General features: G+C 43.2%; 1 protein-coding gene across 1 annotated transcript in view; it reads right to left on the minus strand.

The window, feature by feature from the left end:
* The window catches only part of WDR44 (WD repeat domain 44), a 464,168-nt gene that overhangs the window by 272,068 nt on the left and 172,752 nt on the right, over positions 1 to 19,348 (minus strand). Inside the window, exon 8 of the mRNA XM_069212536.1 lies at positions 2,820 to 2,903. Within this exon, the coding sequence (XP_069068637.1) occupies positions 2,820 to 2,903 (84 nt within the window). The remainder of the gene's footprint in view (positions 1 to 2,819; positions 2,904 to 19,348) is intronic.

Here is a 19,348-nt window from a genome sequence, read left to right on the forward strand (position 1 = left end):
CATATTAATATAGCGTACTTTGTTCCTCACAACGACAGAAAAATGCTTACATGTCTGAGTATACCAGCAAAACAGTTTCAGACAATTGTCCTCTGGAAAGTGTGTTTTCCATCACCTACTATCATGTAAACGTATTCCGAGCCCCGGTGGAATTGATCGAGGCTGTGGCAAATTTTTCAATGTTGTGCTCAGTGTCATATAAGTGGCTTTTTGATGGTGAATCTTTCAATCTTGTCAGCATTCTATCTTTTCACGTGAGGTGAGGTGAAGTGTTGTATTGTACAATTTGAGCTGGATTCTCTCAATGTTGTGTCACAAACCTTCCTCTTTTGCAGACCTTCCCTTATGCTTCCCAACGCAACAGATGAAAAAGGAATCTAAAGATAGCAACTAAGTGATAGTGCACTGTGGGATTACACAAAATGTAACAGGTAGGTCCTTTTGACTTAGCCTGTGGTTGATGATCATAAAGAACAAAACCTTCACTTTTACACACAGTTTGCAAACCCAACATGATGGATGTGGGAATAATGCAGAGCATGTGAATCTAGAGAAGATTCACACTGCAAAAAATGCATTTAGTGAGCCTCAAAAAAACGAATTTTCAAGTGAGGAAAATTAATTTGTCAAAAGAACTCAAAGCCTTACAAAGAATTGCTAACCTCTCCTTCTACACCATCTTTCATGGCTCCACTGCACCAACTGGGTTACAACTTACTGTCCCATTTTCAAAACAAGATTATAGACCCATAAAAACAAAAATTCAGCCTCCTCCCCATGACTTATTGTACCTACCTGTGCAATGCCTCCTTCTACCAACAGGTAACTTGAATTTTCTATTTTTGTCTGTCCAGTGCCCCAAAGATGGGAACATTTCCTCATGAGACAATGCTAAAGACATTACACTCCCTCAATAAGCTCTCACCCCTCCCATCACCAAAACTGTCAGTTCCTAACTTCAGCTTGGAGAAGCTCCACAGCCACTAAAACAATCCATGATTACTCTGCTACTGAGGAAGCAGAATGTGCACCCGAATCTCTTACCAACCATCATCTATCAACTGAGCTTCAATGCCTAGACAAAAAACTAGTGTCTCTGGTTATCATCCATATGATCTCACTTGAAACAGCCCAACCAAGTGATTTATAATCGGTGTGTGTCCTTTAAGAGGAACTGAGACCATCACCAACATTCAAGAAATTCTACTCACGATCATTCTCTTGGATATCAACAAAAAATGCTCCTTAAATGGACTGCTACCAAGGGCCACATCAAGAAGAAGGACCTCATTTAGCTCTTCTCATTTAATTCACTGGTCTTACCAGTGAGAATTAACACCTCCCTGCTCAGCATCACCAGAGTAGTTCCCCAAGAATCATCTCTCATCATCATTCTTTGGAACATCAAAACAAATGCAAATATCTTTAAGAGCTTCAACCTGGGCTGCCATGCCCATATGGATGTCACCCAAATACACTCAGTCTACAATGATTTAGGCAATCACCAATAAACCTTGGATTGACAGCAGAGCATCAAAAACTAAATTCATTTAAATTAGCTCCTCTAAGAAAGATAATGCATTATTTTTAGCCAAGGGAATGCGCATTGCTCTAAATCGACTGGCCTCCTTTTAGTTGTATCATCCAACTCCTTTACAAAATGTACGCAGTCAGGATGTTCTCAGTTCGGTCATTAAACCACAAGTGAAAAACTCCACAATAACACTAGCACTTATATGTGCTTCTACCAATCCTACCTCTGATGCACCTGTCTCAAAAGATCACACTGATGTTTGCCATGGTGATATTTAAAGGAGACTACTGCAACTGAAAATGTTAAGGTATCCCTTGCAGGAAAATAGCTAAACTGTAAAAACTTCACAATTACACTGCTTGCTTTTTCCTCACTATGAAACACAATGACCCCACCACTCCTGCTTTGACCCCACATAACTGGCTCCCAAAAAATCTAACAATTGAGTTCAAGACCCTCTGCTTTTTGCAGAACGCTAGTCATAACTGAGCTCCATCTCATGTTACAAAACCAAAACTACAAAGAGCCAACCGGATCAAAACAAGGCCAATCACCAGAAACGGCCTTCTTGTACAAAGAGAAAGATACAGAACCTCTGGTGGCAGATCACAATATCTTCAGAACACCTCCTTCTGGAACTCACTTTCACTTGCTCAAACTTAGCAAATTCCAGAAGACTCAACTATTCCAACAGGCTTTTGCTCTGACCTGGCTGATAATTAGACGTCTGAGTTCCTCTTATATTCTTTGGCTGCCATTTCAGCTTGGCCACCATTCTAGTCACTTTTGGTAATCCCACTATCTAAAACACTAGGAAGTGATCTCTGGGATGGCCGAGATCTAGTAAAAAGAATAAACAAACACAGGAAAAGGCATGACGTCAATTTTTTAATGATTATTAGGACAATGCCTCACTTTTTTTTTTAACAACTAAAAAAGAAAACATATGGTATATTCTTCATACTGCCAGACTGTACTGTATGTTACTCTTAGGCAAAACGTTCCAATAAAATAAGAGTAGGAGAGAATGGTCTTGCTACATGATAGGACAACCGTTGATGTAGGGAAAATATTACCACTGCGAATTGTGTTAGCACAAAGTTCACACAACCAAACAGCACTATGCTACACCAACAAGTAACAAATTTGTTATCAACATTATGTGCAAAGCTCTTATGGGTTGCATAGATAAATCACACTCATCCATTAAGGTATTTCACCCAGGATAAAAATACTGTAGTCAATTTAAAGTAAATTTAAGAAAAATGAAAAAATATTTACTCACGTTTTTTGTTTTAACTTTCCCCCATCAGAATCGATTTGTTGTGGGTGAAGTTTATCCTCATCATCTGACTGTGCTGCATCATTACTATAAAAATAAAAGATCAGCGATGTCAAATACTACTGAACAGTTACATATGGTATATAATAGTTGGGTCTTAAAGTAACAAAATGTGACAGTCACTTGATAGTTGAATTCCATTGACATTTCTCCACTACCCATCTTACTTCTGTCGTTATCATCATTATTTAACTTTATTTCGTGAGTAAAAACAAACCATTAAAGTACAATACACAACAAAGAAAAAGAGGACTTCTAAAAGCACGGAGATGATAAAAAAAAATAAGGTAAACGTACAGTTAAAAGAAACAAGACAGGTTTTAAAAAACAAACAGGAAATAAGCAGTCAAATAAACATCACTTAATATAATGAAAAGCAATACTCAAAAATAAAAATAATTCCCTAAATCAGCACTTGTTAAAAAATATAATACACCAATATCTAAATACTGTGGAGCAATCACACATCCAATTTGATAAATATAAATAGATAAGTCTAAAAATGAGTTCCCCACTCTTGCTCCTTGAAGTTGCTGAACTCAGATATCATAATAATACAAGAGTTTTCCCCTTTTTCCCCCCATTAAGAAAACTGTCTGGGTGGATTGCTTTCGCTTTAAAATTCTCACGGCATAAAATAAGGGAACAGTTCCATAGGTCTATAAATAATCCATAAGGACCCAAGCCAAAATCCATGTCCTGTACAAAAAGAAGCTACAATCATACATCCAAGTCAGATAAATATACATAAATAGTACTAAACAATAACTACACCATTTTATCCCTTAAACTTGCTAATCTCAACCTCCAGATAGACTAGAGAAAACTTGCCACTGGTAGAGCTATCTTGACGGACGGGTCGCTTTTTAAAATTCTCTCAGCATGGAGACAGGATCTAACTCCTAATTGTTTAAAAAGCGGGATGAGCCAAAGTGCTCTTTGTTTGTGATATGCTTGACAGTGGAAGAAATCGTGTGAAACAGTTTCGACACTTTTACAACCCATCGGGCAACCTTTAGATCTATTAGTTGAACTGGACCATTTGTACGTAAGGCAGCACAGGGGGAGGGACCCAATCCTAAACCTGATAAAGAGGGCACGAGCAAATGGAGATAACTTTGCATCCAAAAAGGGCTCAAATTCGTAATGGCATTTAACAAGTAAAAAATTGTCGGACATGGACAATGGAATAGAACCAGCAAATTGTCCAACCTGAACATTATCAAGAACGCCAGTTATACCTTCTGAAGAAAAACAAATCCACTCACCTTTCCAACTTAATTCCACTTTTCCGCCTCCTCTAGACATTCTGCCTTTATCACCTCCCATCATATGATTAACAAATCAGATATTGGAATATAATTGAGCTCCTCTTCACCCCTTCCCAGATAAACAAACAAAATAAACCGCAATTTGCTCAGTCAGTTTTAGACATGGCATCCTCAGTGTGGTCTCCATGACTTTGTTTTCCTTCTGACCTCCTTCTTGTTTGCTGACTTCATTTTTGCTGGCCTTGAGATTTGCTGGGCGCTTTACCACTGCTGGTCAGTGCTTACGTGCACGTGCTCTTACCCTAAAACATGGTAACATTGGCTTTTCCACAATTGGCATATTCAATTTACTTATAGGTCCATAGTAAACTGCACTACTTGTGCACAGGGCCTGTAAATGAAATACTACTAGTGGGCCTGCATCACTAAATATGCCACCTTATTCAGGAGCCTTTTAAACATGGCTCGGGCCTGCCATTGCAGAGCCTGTGTGTACAGTCAAACTACCATTTCGGCCAGGCCCAACCCTTCCTTTTTAATACATTATGTCAATCCTAACGCAGGCCTCGAATAACCTCAAAGACAGGGTGCAGTGTATTTAAAAAGTTGGACACGTGCTTTTAAGTTTAACATGTCCAGGTACTGAAAAACTCTTAAATTCGTTTTTCACTAGTGCAAGGCCTATCTCTCCAACATTGGGATTGCCTTATTACATTGCAATTGCCTTATTACATTGTAGAAGTGTAATTTCCAATTGGGAAGAGCTGGGACCCCCAGGTTGGGCATCTCTGGAATATCAATTTAAAACTACAACTGATGGTAAAGTTGGATTTTAAGTTGTAATACTGAAAATGCCACTTTTAGAAAGTTGCCTTTTTTTTTTTTTTTACCTTAAATCATCTAGTGCCTTCTACCCATCTCTGAATACATGCCTGGGTGGGTGACAGCTGGGCTCTTGTGCATTACCTCCTGACAGCTACACACAAACGGAGATTAGGTTAGATTGACGGGCCATATGCATCCTCATGGGCCACCCTGGGCAGTTTGGCAGGGAGGAGCTGAGACTTACACCAGAATGGGCTGTGTCCTGATACCACACAAACGCTGAATTACCCCCTGTAGGGAGTCTGGAGTCAGAGCAGGAATGGCAGGGACTCTGTGCACTTCAGAGGCCTCTCTTTGAAGTCTCCCCCCTTTCAAAGGCACCACTGGGTATAAGAACTGGAGTTCTGACTCCACCCAACCAGTACACTTCTGGAACTGAGGACATTCTGCCAGGAAGAAGGACTGCAATGCGGCTGAGGGGACAGTCACTCAGCTGGACTATTGCTGGACTTTGCTAGACTCCTGCTCTGCTGTGTCTGCCCTGCTGCTTGCCTCCCTCCATGCCTGGGAGTGAGAAAGACTGGACCTGCATCTCCGAAGTAATTCCAAGGGCTTGCTGGCTTCCTTGTTCCAAGTGGTGCTAATCAAGTCCTGGGCTCTTGGAAGTGGTTATAAAGCACTGGAACTGTAAAATCTGCGCATCGCCGCGTAGTGCAGAACAGACGCATTAGTTTGGTGCCAACGCACTGCCACTTCAAGAGACATCGTATCACTGGCTGCACAGCTCAACGATGCATTGCCTACACCTAATGCATTAAGGGGTTCAGCAGCAGCATATCCCGATTGCACAGTCCAGAACTGACGCATGCATACATTGCCAGGATCTACAATGACTCCTCCACTCTGACGCTCATCCCATCCTCCCTTGATGTCAATGCCACACTGAACCAAGGTACTGATTTCAGCGGGACAAGGTGGATCCCTGTATCAAACCTGTGCTCCATCACAGTTGGCCTGACTTTTCAGATTTCATCTGGTCTAGAGTAAGCAAATAGCCCGGTTGACGCTTCATGCTTTTAAGCACTATATTGCAGATATTATTTAAAATTTCATATTTCTACTTCTACTTATTGAATTGTTGTTGATTTGGTCTCGTTTTGTTCATTAAATTAAGCTCTATCCATCTAGTCAGTGGTGTCTTTTTGTGTGGTGTTTCCACTGCTTCACTGTCTGAAGTGTTGTACAAATCCTTTACACAGTGCCTCCTAAGATAAGTCTGACTACTCTGTGCTAGGGTAGCAGAGGGTGAGCACAGGCTATTTTAGGGCGTGTATCTGACTTACCCTGACTAGAATTGTGGTTCTTGCTTGGACAGGGTGCAAACAGTTACCTATGCTTGAATATGAGTATTTTACCGAACACAAAATCCTAGGATTAGTAAACATCGCTACTTTTTTACTTTATGAGCTATCACCATAAGTGGATAATTCTGCAGCTGAAAATGTACACTAAAAAGTTCTATGCTAACATTTACAAAACTAAATGCCAAATCATAGAGTAGGAATAATAAAGGAGCATATATAATCACTCTCGCTTTTACTTCATTACCTTACATAGGGAGATTGATTCTGTAAATGAGTGTTACCAACAATATCAATAAAAAGTTCAACAAAAACGTTATAATGAAGACATTTTGTTGCCCACTTGATTTTCAGGTTTAAATTCACCTAAATTTCAATTTCAGTGGTGCTTGGTTCCTCCGGTTAAATACCTATGTCTGTGAGGTAACTGAAACGGAGTTTAGGGCCACTCACCTGCGCACTTCAGTTAACTGCCTGTGAAGTCCAGTTTAACACACAGCAGAGTGGGCCATTGAATAGTGATACATTTGGGAGTAAAAGGATCCCCGCCTACAGCAAGCTATGTGGAAATTTATAATGAACAAATTAAGAACGTATATTTGTTACAGAAATGAGGCTGAGAAAATGTAACCTAGGTAGAGGGAAAGAAGGGGGTCAGCAGATATAACTGTTACCTGTCATTACGTGTTATAATGACTTTTCGATAAAGATCATTAAAAAAAAAAAGACTCATATTTCTGTGTGTGGGGGTGATTACTCACACCCCAGGATTCTTATAATGGCTAGATTTTGCAAATAAGGGTTATATCAGAGCACAATTACGTTCATAGCTTTTTTATTACAGATAGGCAACATGTCACATTTACTCCAGTTCTTTGCACAGTGCAATAAGACATTGTCAAAACTTCTTTATTTATTTAATTAGTGACAACTATCGCATGTAATGTAGGTGGCAAGTACAACACAAGCAGTTAAGCTCAGCGCTCTGCAGTTTGTAAGCATTTTCAGATGAGCACCATACTGAATTAGAACTTGAATAATTTTAAAGACTGGCAAAAAAGCCATTTTTAAGTGGCTGTATTTGCTGATCTGCATAATTACCTATATCATTACAGTAAGTAAGAGATGAAGGGTAAAAGGTAGGCTCTATTTGCTGATCTGCATGATCACCTATATCATTACAGTAGGAGATGAAGGGGAACAGTTAGCAAACCATACATCCTATAATGGTAAACATATCCAAACACAAAGCTATGGGGCACATAACTGACCTAGTCAGTGAACTGCTCTGTTGCCTCGTAGCTCCACCGGCAAGTACAGCCCTTCGTTCCTCTGAACTCTGACCTCTGTCAAGAGTTCGAGGCCCTCCTCCACCCCCAGGCTTATGCCTGTGCCTCATCCCTGGTGTCTAGTGGGAGAGCTTTGCTCTCGCCATCGTCCACAGGTCCAACCTCCGCCTGAACACACACACTCCGAAGACTCCGAAGAAGCAACTAACCTGATGGAACACCTCCACTTCAAGCTACACACCAGTCCGACATCCACCATCAGGGGAACCATCACTTATCGCCCTCGCGGACCCTGCACACCTTTTGCCGACTCCATCACGGACTTCATCTCTGCACAAGCCATCGCAGCCACCAACTACACCATGCTGGGAGACCTCAACTTCCACCTGGAGAAACCACAAGACCCCAACACGGCTTCCCTCCTAGACAACGTCCACAACATAGGACTCAACAGATCATGAAAGAGCCAACACACTCGGCAGGACACACCCTTCATCCCATCTTCACTACAGGAACCGCCGCTACATTCAGCCACACCACAGAACTCCCATGGACAGATCACCGATGCATCCACTTCACCTTCAACTCACCCATCATCATCAGACCCCAACCCCAGCCATCGCGTAGAAACTGGACAAGATTAACCGACAATCAGTTCACCGCCACCCTCTCCATTGCCGCACCCACCATCGCACGCAACGAGGACCCAAACACCGCAGCACGCACTTTCCACAAGTGGATCACCGACCGCGCCAACACTCAAAAAGAACACCACCACCCACACAGAAATCCAGCTGGTTCACCCCCGAACTCCGGGAATGAAGACTCACCTGTCGCCGCCTTGAGAAAATCTGGAGATACACTAAATCTCCAGAAGTCAACTGCAACTTCAAAGCCGCCACCACCACCGCACACCACCAACTCATCAGAAACACCAGAAAGAAGGTTATCCAAGACAGGATCTCCTCACAACCACACAACACCAAGGAACTCTTTGACATCATCAAGGAGTTCGCCCAACCCAACAGCGAGACAACGGACATACCACCCTCACAGGACCTATAAGACAGACAACACCTACTTCCACCACAAAATCAAGACCATCTATGACAGTTTCAACAAGGACAAACCACCTGCTGAACCCCCTATCCAACAACTGACACCAACAAACCCTCTATCTCCACCTGGACGTCCCCCTCTCCACTGAAGATACATTGAAAACCATGAAGTTCATCCACTCTGGGGCCCCCACGGACCATGCCCCCATCACTTCTTTAACAGAGCTGCAGACGCCATCGCCCCCAAGCTCTGCCTCACCATCAACTGCTCACTAGCTGCCACCACCTTCCCCAATGACTGGAAACATGCCGAAATCAACCCCCTCCTCAAGAAACCATCAGCTGACCCCACCGACCTCAAAAACTTCAGGCCCATCTCCCTACATCCATTTCCTGCGAAAGTCATAGTAAAAGCAGTCAACGGCCAACTCGCCACGTTTCTAGAAAGCCACAACATCCTCGACATCTCCCAATCCGGATTCAGATCAAAACACAGCACCGAAACAGCCCTCATGTCCGCAACAGATGACATCCACTCCCTACTGGACAAGGGAGACATGGCGGCACGCATCCTACTTGACCTCTCGGCAGCGTTCGACAGAGTCTCTCATCATACCCTGATAAGAAGACTCCACAAAGCCGGTATTAGAGACAAGGCCCTCGATTGGATCCTATTCTTCCTCTCCGGCAGAACGCAACGAGTGAGACTCGGCCCCTTCCTCACAGAACCCACACTACCACCTGCAGAGTGACCCAAGGATCCTTCCTCAGCCCCACGCTGTTCAACGTCTACATGGCCCAGCTAGCCACTATCGTCAGAAGCTACAGAATAAACATCATCTCCTAAGCTGACGACACCCAAATCATCCTCTCCCTCTCCAACGAACCAGACAAGGCCAGACAACTTCCACAAGGACATGAAAGCAGTTGCCAACTGGATGAGAGATAGCTGCGTACAACTCAATACAAACAAGACCAAGGTACTCATCCTGGGCCCCCAACTCAAAGCATGCAGAGACTCCAGGTTTCCACCCACCCTCAGAAACCCACGCACCCCCACCAATCAGGCCCGCAACCTCGGAATCATCCTGGACCCCGATCTCAGCATGAACCATCAGATTAATGCTGTCACCTCCACCTGTTTCTGCACCCTCTGCCTCCTACGCAAGACCTTCAAATGGATCATTCTAGATCATAGAAAGACCGTCACACACGCCCTCATCACCAGCAGACTGGACTACGGCAACGCACTGTACGCCGGAATCAACAAAAAACTCACCTGCAAACTGCAAAACATCCAGAACGACACTGCCACATTGATACTCGACCTGCCCCGACAATGCCACATCTCACAACACCTGCGCACACTGCACTGGCTCCCTATTGAAAAAAGAATTACTTTCAAAATCCTCACCTATGCACACAAAGCCCTCCACAACACCAGCGACTCAACTTTCACATATCCCACAGGACCCTACACTCAGCCCAGCTCTCCCTCACAGACGTACCCTGCATAAGGAAAACCAGAACAGAAGGATGCTCCTTCTCCTACCTCGCCGCCATCACCTGGAACACCCTACCCATCCACATCAGACAAACCACCTCCCTTCCCAGCTTCACAAAGGAACACATGTTTTTTCTAATCCACCTCCGGTACATGCTACACCCTCCCCCCCCCCCCCCCCCAACCACCCTGCGCCTTGAGACCCTAACTGGTGAGCAGCTGCACTCTATAAACTCTGATTCATTGACAGTGACCACAAATACAGAACAATAATTTTTGTTTCATGTTGGTTACCCTAGGCTATGAAACAAGATCCATTTGTTATGGATAAAGAAGTCTCACCCTCTAAATGTGGCATTTTCCTTGTCGGCTACCTACCCAATCCTGGTAAGATGATACTACCAGGGCAGACTCGACCTCCATTTTGTGAGAGAGTTCTCAGATAAAGTATGATAGCTGGATAGAGCAGAGATCCAGATTTTAAAGGACTTAAAATCCATGGGAATTCCCTTCATTGATGGGTAACCTTTGTTAACTTAAAATTTAAAAAACAAAAAGGCCGTGTATGTGTACAACGGTCAATACATCCAATTAGCTGCTGACATGACAGCCTATGAAAAATACAAGGAATTCAAAAGGGGGATTAAGATACAGGATCCCTATACAATTGGGGAGCACATCTGCATGCAGATGAAAGAAGGATTGCTTGCCTTCACTATGCAAAGGTGGTAGCCCAACTCTGGGCAGGTGCTAACAACACTGTTAGGACAGGGGTAGGCACGTCCTGTAGTCACACATTTGTCTCTTCAGTGGACTGAGGGGATTTGGACTACGTTATGTGCTGGGCACTTTTCTTGATGAATGCGTGACTACAGGAAGTACTCGACCCGGTCCTGAAATGTACTTACAGACCTGCAACATTTTAAGTCAACTCAAAGGTGCACTTTGGAATAAAACCAGACAAAAACTGTATTGACTGTTAAATGTGATGTATAATCAGGGCCTCTGGAATTATGTAGCAGGAGAGAACAAAAGTATGCAGCAGAGCTGGCAAAATTATGCCGCAAGAAAGGGCAAAGTATGCTGCATAATGGAGCACATTTTATATTACTTAATTATTTAGTCATTTTTACACATATTAAACTTTTCTGGAGAAAGATTTCACTTACAAGCTAAACCCAAATACAGCAAAAGCAAGAAAAATTTGAGTAGTGAAACTTTGCGAAGGACATTCCCCTGCACGGATAGACGTGTTACTGTGTTTTTAGTAACGTCTGATCCGTCTGAGGTAGATGCAAAAAACTTTTGTTAAAATCTGCAGGTTTTGCAACAGATGATGGATTATGTGGCAAATTCATAATTATGCGGAAAAGGCTGTGGCTGCAAAATAACATAATTCCAGTGGCTCTGTGTATAATAGCTGTTCCTGAATTCAATAAAAGCCCTGAGATTGCTTATATTCCCATCTGGGGACCTAGCCTTTCAGTTCAGGCTGGACTGTTCCTTCTAGAGCAGGACCAGGAGTGATTTGCTGACGGGTGGACCCTGTCTAGAGTGGCAAAGTAGACGTGAAATAATGAAATGGACGAGCAATCGCTGCGGCTGAAATTAATAATTAATTCAAGCATTCCTTCCATCACTTTGCTGCTGCTGCAAAAAAAAACTCTAGTAATTTAACCTGAGGCTTCATTACGCTTTTGAATTCATTAAAAGAACACAAACTTTAAAATGATACAACTTAGGGACTTTAATTTTGGGAAACAAGCTTGTTAACCTGACATGCTGTAGACTGAAATGAGGTGAGGATATTTTTATGCAACAATGCCGTGGGAAGGTTAAAACATGTTTAGATCTTATTCTCCAGACATGCAAAAACAAAAAATAAAATTGTCTGCACGATGCGAATTCGGACCAAAACAGAAAGGAATTGACCTAATAAAAAAAAATATTTTCTTGTTACCCAGGCACCCGAAACCACTGCTGCGTTCTCAGTGGTTGCTTTCGTTTGCCCCATGGACGCCGGAATGTCACTCTTACACCACATGCTGCACCTGGTACGGATGCTATCAGATTTTCCAGTCACTTGATGCAGATAGTGCCCATATGTTGACGTTGCTTCTGTGTGCCTTGTACAGACAAGATTGCTGACGCCTTGTTTCTGTATACGTGACGTAAATTGTACTTTTGATTTACTGTTTTTGGTGCACATAGCACAACATCTATCCAATCTATTATTTAACATGTCAGAAACAGCAATGCTGCTATCATATTGTGGTAATATAATTAGTCCCAATAATGCTGCTAATTTACGCCTATTGAGAGTGATGGTACTGCTGCCATTGCAGTTACATACAATCGTCCCAAGTTATAGTGCTGCGATCAAACAACTTATGCACAATTTATGCAGGTGCTTCTACTTCTTGCACACCCTATATGAACTCCTCGATCTGGTAATAGAGCTTCCGACAAATACTTTCTGTGCACCTCATTTAGGTAGCACCCTCTTTCCATATTCCTTCTCCAGCTAGTACTGCTCCCATCACTCTGTCCGTACACCTTAGGGAGGCAGTGCAGCTACTTTCGCACAGCCAACTGAGCAGCTCGAAATAAACAGCGTTCATGCTTATACCTTTTAATGCAGGAAACGCTATCACTTCAAGGCACTTTCTGAATAGGAACAAGTCAATAAGTAACTTACCAAAAAGTTCTCCCAGGGAGTTATGGGCCATGGACTCATAACCCAAAATGAAATGAAGGCCCTATATCTAGCATACATATTTACCAAAAAAACCTTCTAACAGATGGCCCTCAAGTGCCTTCTGGGAATGGTGGAGGGCAGACAGTTCCATAAAAGCCGGTTAAGATATAGAAGGCCCCGATTGCAAACCAGATGTGCATGAAACACAGAGCAATCAAGAGAGTTAGAGACCCACTTCACCCCCCAAAGAGTGCGCCGGGCCACGGGGGAATAGACATCTAATGCATCTGGTCCATCGCTCATAAAAACCGGCCTGATGAGCAATGAAAAGAACCTTGATCTGGCTATCTTCAGCTATTGGAATGCAGTTAAGCTCATGACTTGCATTTGAATATGATCGAATGTTCTACCGTTATGAATAAATAAATTAGACAGATCTGTTAGTACTACTTGTACCTTCTGAGTCCACCGTACAGAAGAGCCAGAAAGCACGCTTTAGCATACTATAATCTAGCAAGGATCCCAGCTACAATTACCAGTGTTTGACGCTTGGCACAAGAACAGAACTATCTTTCTAAAAAATGCTTCATTTGTGTAAGAAGGAAGCCATTACAAAATGTACGCATGCTCCAAGCTCCGGGTTTTTATATGAAAGCAAAGGCTCTTGGCCTTGTCCCATAGAGATGGCCTAGGCCCCATCTTCTTCAGCCAGAAGGCAGAGCTCCACAAGCTGACAGGCCCAAGATCAATATTTATGTCTTGTTTACATTCATCCGTTAAACGTTGCTGCTCATCTTAGCATCGGTGGAAACTAGACTAGGGTAGAGTGCGCTCTGAGAATCTCAGCCAGAGGCCTATCAAAGTACAGGGTCAGCTAGGCTTCATCAACATATTAGAACTCTTCCACTTGAAAAGAACGATTGGTCTACGCAAAAGGCTGTATGTAAACATTCAAAAGGTTAGGATGACAAAGAAGGGCTGTATGACCCCCCTGGCACAGCAGCCTGCGGCTTTAACAGTAGGCATGACTGGCTTTGCCTAGACAGAAGGTAAAAGAAAAGAATAAGGCCACTCAGAGGCCAACCTGTGGTTTAAGGGTAAATGATTCACAACCTCAAAAGAGGCAGAAAAATGAAGCAAACTGAGAGCCAGGGGGTTGCTTTTATCCAATCCCAACCGTAAATCATCAACACACAGTTATGAGAGCAGTATGTGTTCTCATGCACACGCAGAAAACCGAATGAGACAAACCAATGAGCTTGTAAAGCCTAGAAATGATCAGAAAGCCAAGAATATTTCTTCATTTTTAGGGTTGGGAGCAAAAGCGCTCCGTCCCGGTTGTAATCTCTCTTTCGACTTTTAACAACGCTCATGTCATGCCTGCCACTTTCACTGGTTCCTGGGCTTGCCTTTTAAAATGTGCTTGATTTCATTATTGAAAGGCATGCATACCTCATGTATGGTGTTTAGCCCTCCTCGAGCGCACCGGCCACCTACAGAAAACATACGAGGCTTCATTTTTTCAGCCTGATTTCTGCACTACATTATCTTTTTATTTCCCACGTAGCGCGAGCACGCTGGGTTTTACATAGCACGATCGAGCTCGTTGTTTTTTTTCTCAATTTCAGCGCAATGTTGGATGGGTGAGAGGTACTGGACCATAAAGTAGGGTAATGAAAATGTCACTTACCCAGTGTACATCTGTTCGTGGCATTAGTCGCTGCAGATTCACATGTTTGGCACAGTCCGCTGCCTGGTGTTGGGCTCGGAGTATTACAAGTTGTTTTTCTTCGAAGAAGTCTTTTTGGTCACGGGACCGAAGGACTCCTCCCTCTTTGGCTCCATTGCGCATGGGCGTCGACTCCATCTTAGATTGTTTTCCCCGCAGAGGGTGAGGATGGAGTTGTTTGGTATAAATAGTGCCCATGCAATGGAGTGAATATGTATGTATGATAAGAGTTTCTAAAAATTATTTACAAATGTTCAGATGTTTAAGGTTTATGATCTACTTCTAAACGGCTACAGGCTTCCCGGGGAGGTGGGAGGGTACATGTGAATCTGCAGCGACTAATGCCACGAACAGATGTACACTGGGTAAGTGACATTTTCAGTTCGATGGCATATGTTGCTGCAGATACACATGTTTGGCATAGACTGTAAAGCAGTTACCTCCCCTAAAAGCGGTGGTTTAGCCTGTAGGAGTTGAAGTAGTTTGGAATAATGTTCTTAGTACAGCTTGGCCCACTGTAGCTTGTTGTGCATTTAGTACGTCTACACAGTAGTGTTTAGTAAACGTATGAGGCGTAGACCAGGTTGCAGCCTTACATATTTCGCTCATAGGAATGTTTCCTAGAAAGGCCATTGTAGCACCTTTCTTTCTGGTTGAGTGTGCCTTTGGTGTAATAGGCAATTCTCTTTTGGCTTTAAGATAGCATGTTTGAATGCACCTGACTATCCATCTAGCAATGCCTTGTTTAGAGATTGGATTTCCTATGTGTGGTTTTTGAAAAGCTATGAACAGTTGTTTTGTTTTCCTGATTAGCTTTGTTCTGTCAATGTAATACATTAGTGCTCTTTTGATGTCCAATGTATGTAGTGCCCTTTCAGCCACAGAATTTGGTTGTGGGAAGAACACTGGCAATTCTACTGTTTGATTTAAATGGAATGGTGAGATTACTTTTGGCAGAAATTTAGGATTTGTTCTTAGAACTATTTTATTGTTGTGTATTTGAATAAATGGTTCTTGTATGGTAAATGCCTGTATTTCACTTACTCTTCTGAGGGATGTGATTGCAATGAGAAATGCGACCTTCCAGGTTAGATATTGCATTTCACAGGAATGCATGGGTTCGAAAGGGGGACCCATGAGTCTTGTTAAGACGATGTTAAGGTTCCATGAAGGAACTGGTGGTGTTCTTGGTGGTATAATTCTTTTTAGCCCTTCCATGAATGCTTTAATAACTGGTATTCTAAATAGAGACGATGAATGAGTAGTTTGTAGGTAAGCAGATATAGCTGCGAGGTGTATTTTTATAGATGAAAAAGCGAGATTCGCTTTTTGCAAATGTAGTAAGTATCCTACTATGTCTTTAGTAGAGGCATGTACTGGTTGTATTTGATTGGCATGGCAGTAGTAAACAAATCTTTTCCACTTAGATGCATAGCAGTGTCTAGTGGAAGGTTTTCTAGCTTGTTTTATGACCTCCATGCATTCTTGTGTGAGGTCCAAGTGTCCAAATTCTAGGATTTCAGGAGCCAAATTGCCAGATTCAATGATGCTGGGTTTGGATGTCTGATCTGTTGTTTGTGTTGTGTTAACAGATCTGGCCTGTTGGGTAGTTTGACATGCGGTACTAGTGAAAGGTCTAGTAGAGTTGTATACCAAGGTTGTCTTGCCCATGTGGGTGCTATCAGTATGAGTTTGAGTTGGTTTTGACTCAACTTGTTTACTAGATATGGAAGGAGAGGGAGAGGGGGAAAAGCGTACGCAAATATCCCTGACCAATTCATCCATAGAGCATTGCCTTGTGATTCGCGGTGTGGGTACCTGGATGCGAAGTTTTGGCATTTTGAGTTTTCTCTTGTTGCGAACAAATCTATCTGGGGTGTTCCCCAAATTTGAAAGTACTTGTTCAGAACTTGGGGGTGAATTTCCCATTCGTGGACTTGTTGGTGGTCTCGCGAAAGGTTGTCTGCTAGTTGGTTTTGTATTCCTGGAATAAATTGTGCTATTAGGCGAATGTTGTTGTGAATCGCCCACTGCCAAATTTTTTGTGTTAGGAGGCACAATTGTGTTGAGTGTGTTCCTCCTTGTTTGTTTAGATAATACATTGTTGTCATGTTGTCTGTTTTGACAAGAATGTATTTGTGTGTTATTATGGGTTGGAAGGCTTTTAACGCTAGAAATACTGCCAACAGTTCTAGGTAATTGATATGAAGTTTTGTTTCGTGTATATCCCATTGTCCTTGAATGCTGTGGTGATTGAGGTGTGCTCCCCACCCTGTCATGGAAGCATCTGTTGTTATAACGTATTGAGGCACTGGGTCCTGAAATGTCCGCCCTTTGTTTAAATTTTTGCTGTTCCACCATAGAAGCGAGAGGTATGTTTGGCGGTCTACCAACACCAGATTTTGAAGTTGACCCTGTGCCTGTGACCATTGTGATGCTAGACACTGTTGTAAGGGTCGCATGTGTAGTCTTGCGTTTGGGACAATGGCTATGCATGATGACATCATGCCTAGAAGTTTTAGCACAAGTTTTGCTTGTATCTTTTGGTTTGGAAACATAGCACTTATTAGCTTGTGGAATGCTTGCACTCTTTGTGGACTTGGAGTGGCAATTCCTTTTGATGTGTTGATGGTTGCTCCTAGATATTGTTGTGTTTGACACGGTTCTAGGTGTGATTTTGTGTAGTTGATGGAAAACCCCAGTTTGTGAAGGGTTTGTATGACAAAGGTGGTGTCGTTTGCGCATTTTTTTACTGTGTTGGTTTTGATTAGCCAGTCGTCTAGGTAAGGGAACACATGTATCTGTTGTCTCCTGATGTGTGCTGCTACTACTGCTAGACATTTTGTGAACACTCTTGGTGCAGTTGTTATTCCGAATGGCAACACCTTGAATTGGTAATGTATTCCTTTGAATACGAACCGTAGGTACTTTCTGTGAGAAGGGTGTATTGGTATATGAAAGTACGCATCCTTTAGGTCTAATGTGGTCATGTAATCTTGCTGTTTGAGCAGTGGAATGATGTCTTGTAGTGTGACCATGTGAAAATGGTCCGATATGATGTAGGTATTTAGTGTCCTGAGATCTAATATTGGTCTTAATGTTTCGTCTCTTTTTGGAATTAGAAAGTACAGGGAGTAAACTCCTGTGTTTTTTTGTTGTACTGGTACTAATTCTATTGCATCCTTTTGCAGTAGTGCTTGAACTTCTAGTCCTAAAAGTTCTAAATGATGTTGTGACATTTTGCGTGTTTTGGGGGGGATGTTTGGTGGGAAGTTGTGGAATTCTATGCAATAGCCATGTTGGATTATTGCTAATACCCAATTGTCTGTTGTAATCTGTTGCCAAGCTTGGTAGAATTGGCTTAGTCTTCCCCCCACTGGTGTTGAGTGAAGGGGTTGCGTGACTTGAAAGTCACTGTTTAGGTGGAGGTGTTTTTGGAGTCTGGAATCTTCCCCTACTCCTTGGGAATTGACCCCCCCGATATCCCCTGAAACCACCCCTTTGGAAGGAACCCTGATATGGTGTGGTTCTTGATTGTTGGCTGGTGGTGTCTGTGGGTTGGCCACGAAACCCCCCTCTAAATGGAGTTTTTCTGAAAGAGCCTCTGCTCTGCGGGGAGTAGAGTGCGCCCATGGCTTTGGCCGTGTCTGTGTCCTTTTTAAGTTTTTCAATGGCTGTATCCACTTCCGAGCCAAACAGTTGTTTCTCGTTGAAGGGCATATTAAGGACAGCCTGCTGGATTTCAGGTTTGAAGCCTGAAGTGCGTAGCCAAGCGTGTCTCCTTATGGTGACAGCAGTGTTGACTGTTCTTGCTGCAGTATCGGCTGCGTCTAGTGAAGAGCGGATTTGATTGTTTGAGATCGTTTGTCCCTCTTCCACTATTTGCTGCGCCCTTTTTTGGTATTCCTGGGGAAGATGGTCTACGAGAAGTTGCATCTCGTCCCAGTGTGCGCGGTCATATCTGGCCAGCAGCGCTTGTGAATTTGCGATGCGCCACTGGTTGGCTGCCTGTGACGCCACTCTTTTCCCTGCCGCGTCAAATTTTCTGCTTTCTTTGTCCGGAGGTGGGGCGTCGCCAGATGTATGTGAATTTGCTCTTTTGCGAGCTGCCCCTACTACCACAGAGTCGGGTGGTAACTGTGAAGTAATAAACACTGGGTCTGTGGGTGGTGGTTTGTATTTCTTATCCACCCTTGGGGTGATGGCTCTTGATTTTACGGGCTCCTCAAAAATTTGTTTTGCGTGCCGTAACATCCCTGGTAGCATTGGGAGACATTGATATTGGCTATGTGTAGCCGAGAGGGTGTTAAATAAGAAATCATCCTCTATAGGATCGGAATGCAGTTGGACATTGTGGAAGTCTGCAGCCCTAGCCACCAGTTGCGAGTATGAGGTACTGTCCTCTGGCGGTGACGGCTTTGTGGGGTATGACTCGGGATCATTGTCCGGCACTGGGGTGTCATACAGGTCCCAAGCGTCTTGATCCTGATCGTCATGACTTATGGTAGTTTGCGCTGGTGAGTGCATTTGTGGCGGTGTTTGTGCCGGCGATGCCTGTGGAGGAGAGGGCGGAGGCGTGACTTTTTTAACCACTTTGGCTTGTGGTTGTGTGTCATCCTTTGGAAGTCCGATCTTTCTTTTCCTCATGATTGGGGGAAGGGTTGATATCTTCCCTGTATCTTGCTGGATGCACAGTCTCTTTTGTGTGTAGTCCGATTCTACACTTTGGAGCTCTTG

Source organism: Pleurodeles waltl, chromosome 2_1 (genome assembly GCF_031143425.1).
Source record: "Pleurodeles waltl isolate 20211129_DDA chromosome 2_1, aPleWal1.hap1.20221129, whole genome shotgun sequence".
Taxonomy (NCBI): Eukaryota; Metazoa; Chordata; class Amphibia; order Caudata; family Salamandridae; genus Pleurodeles; species Pleurodeles waltl.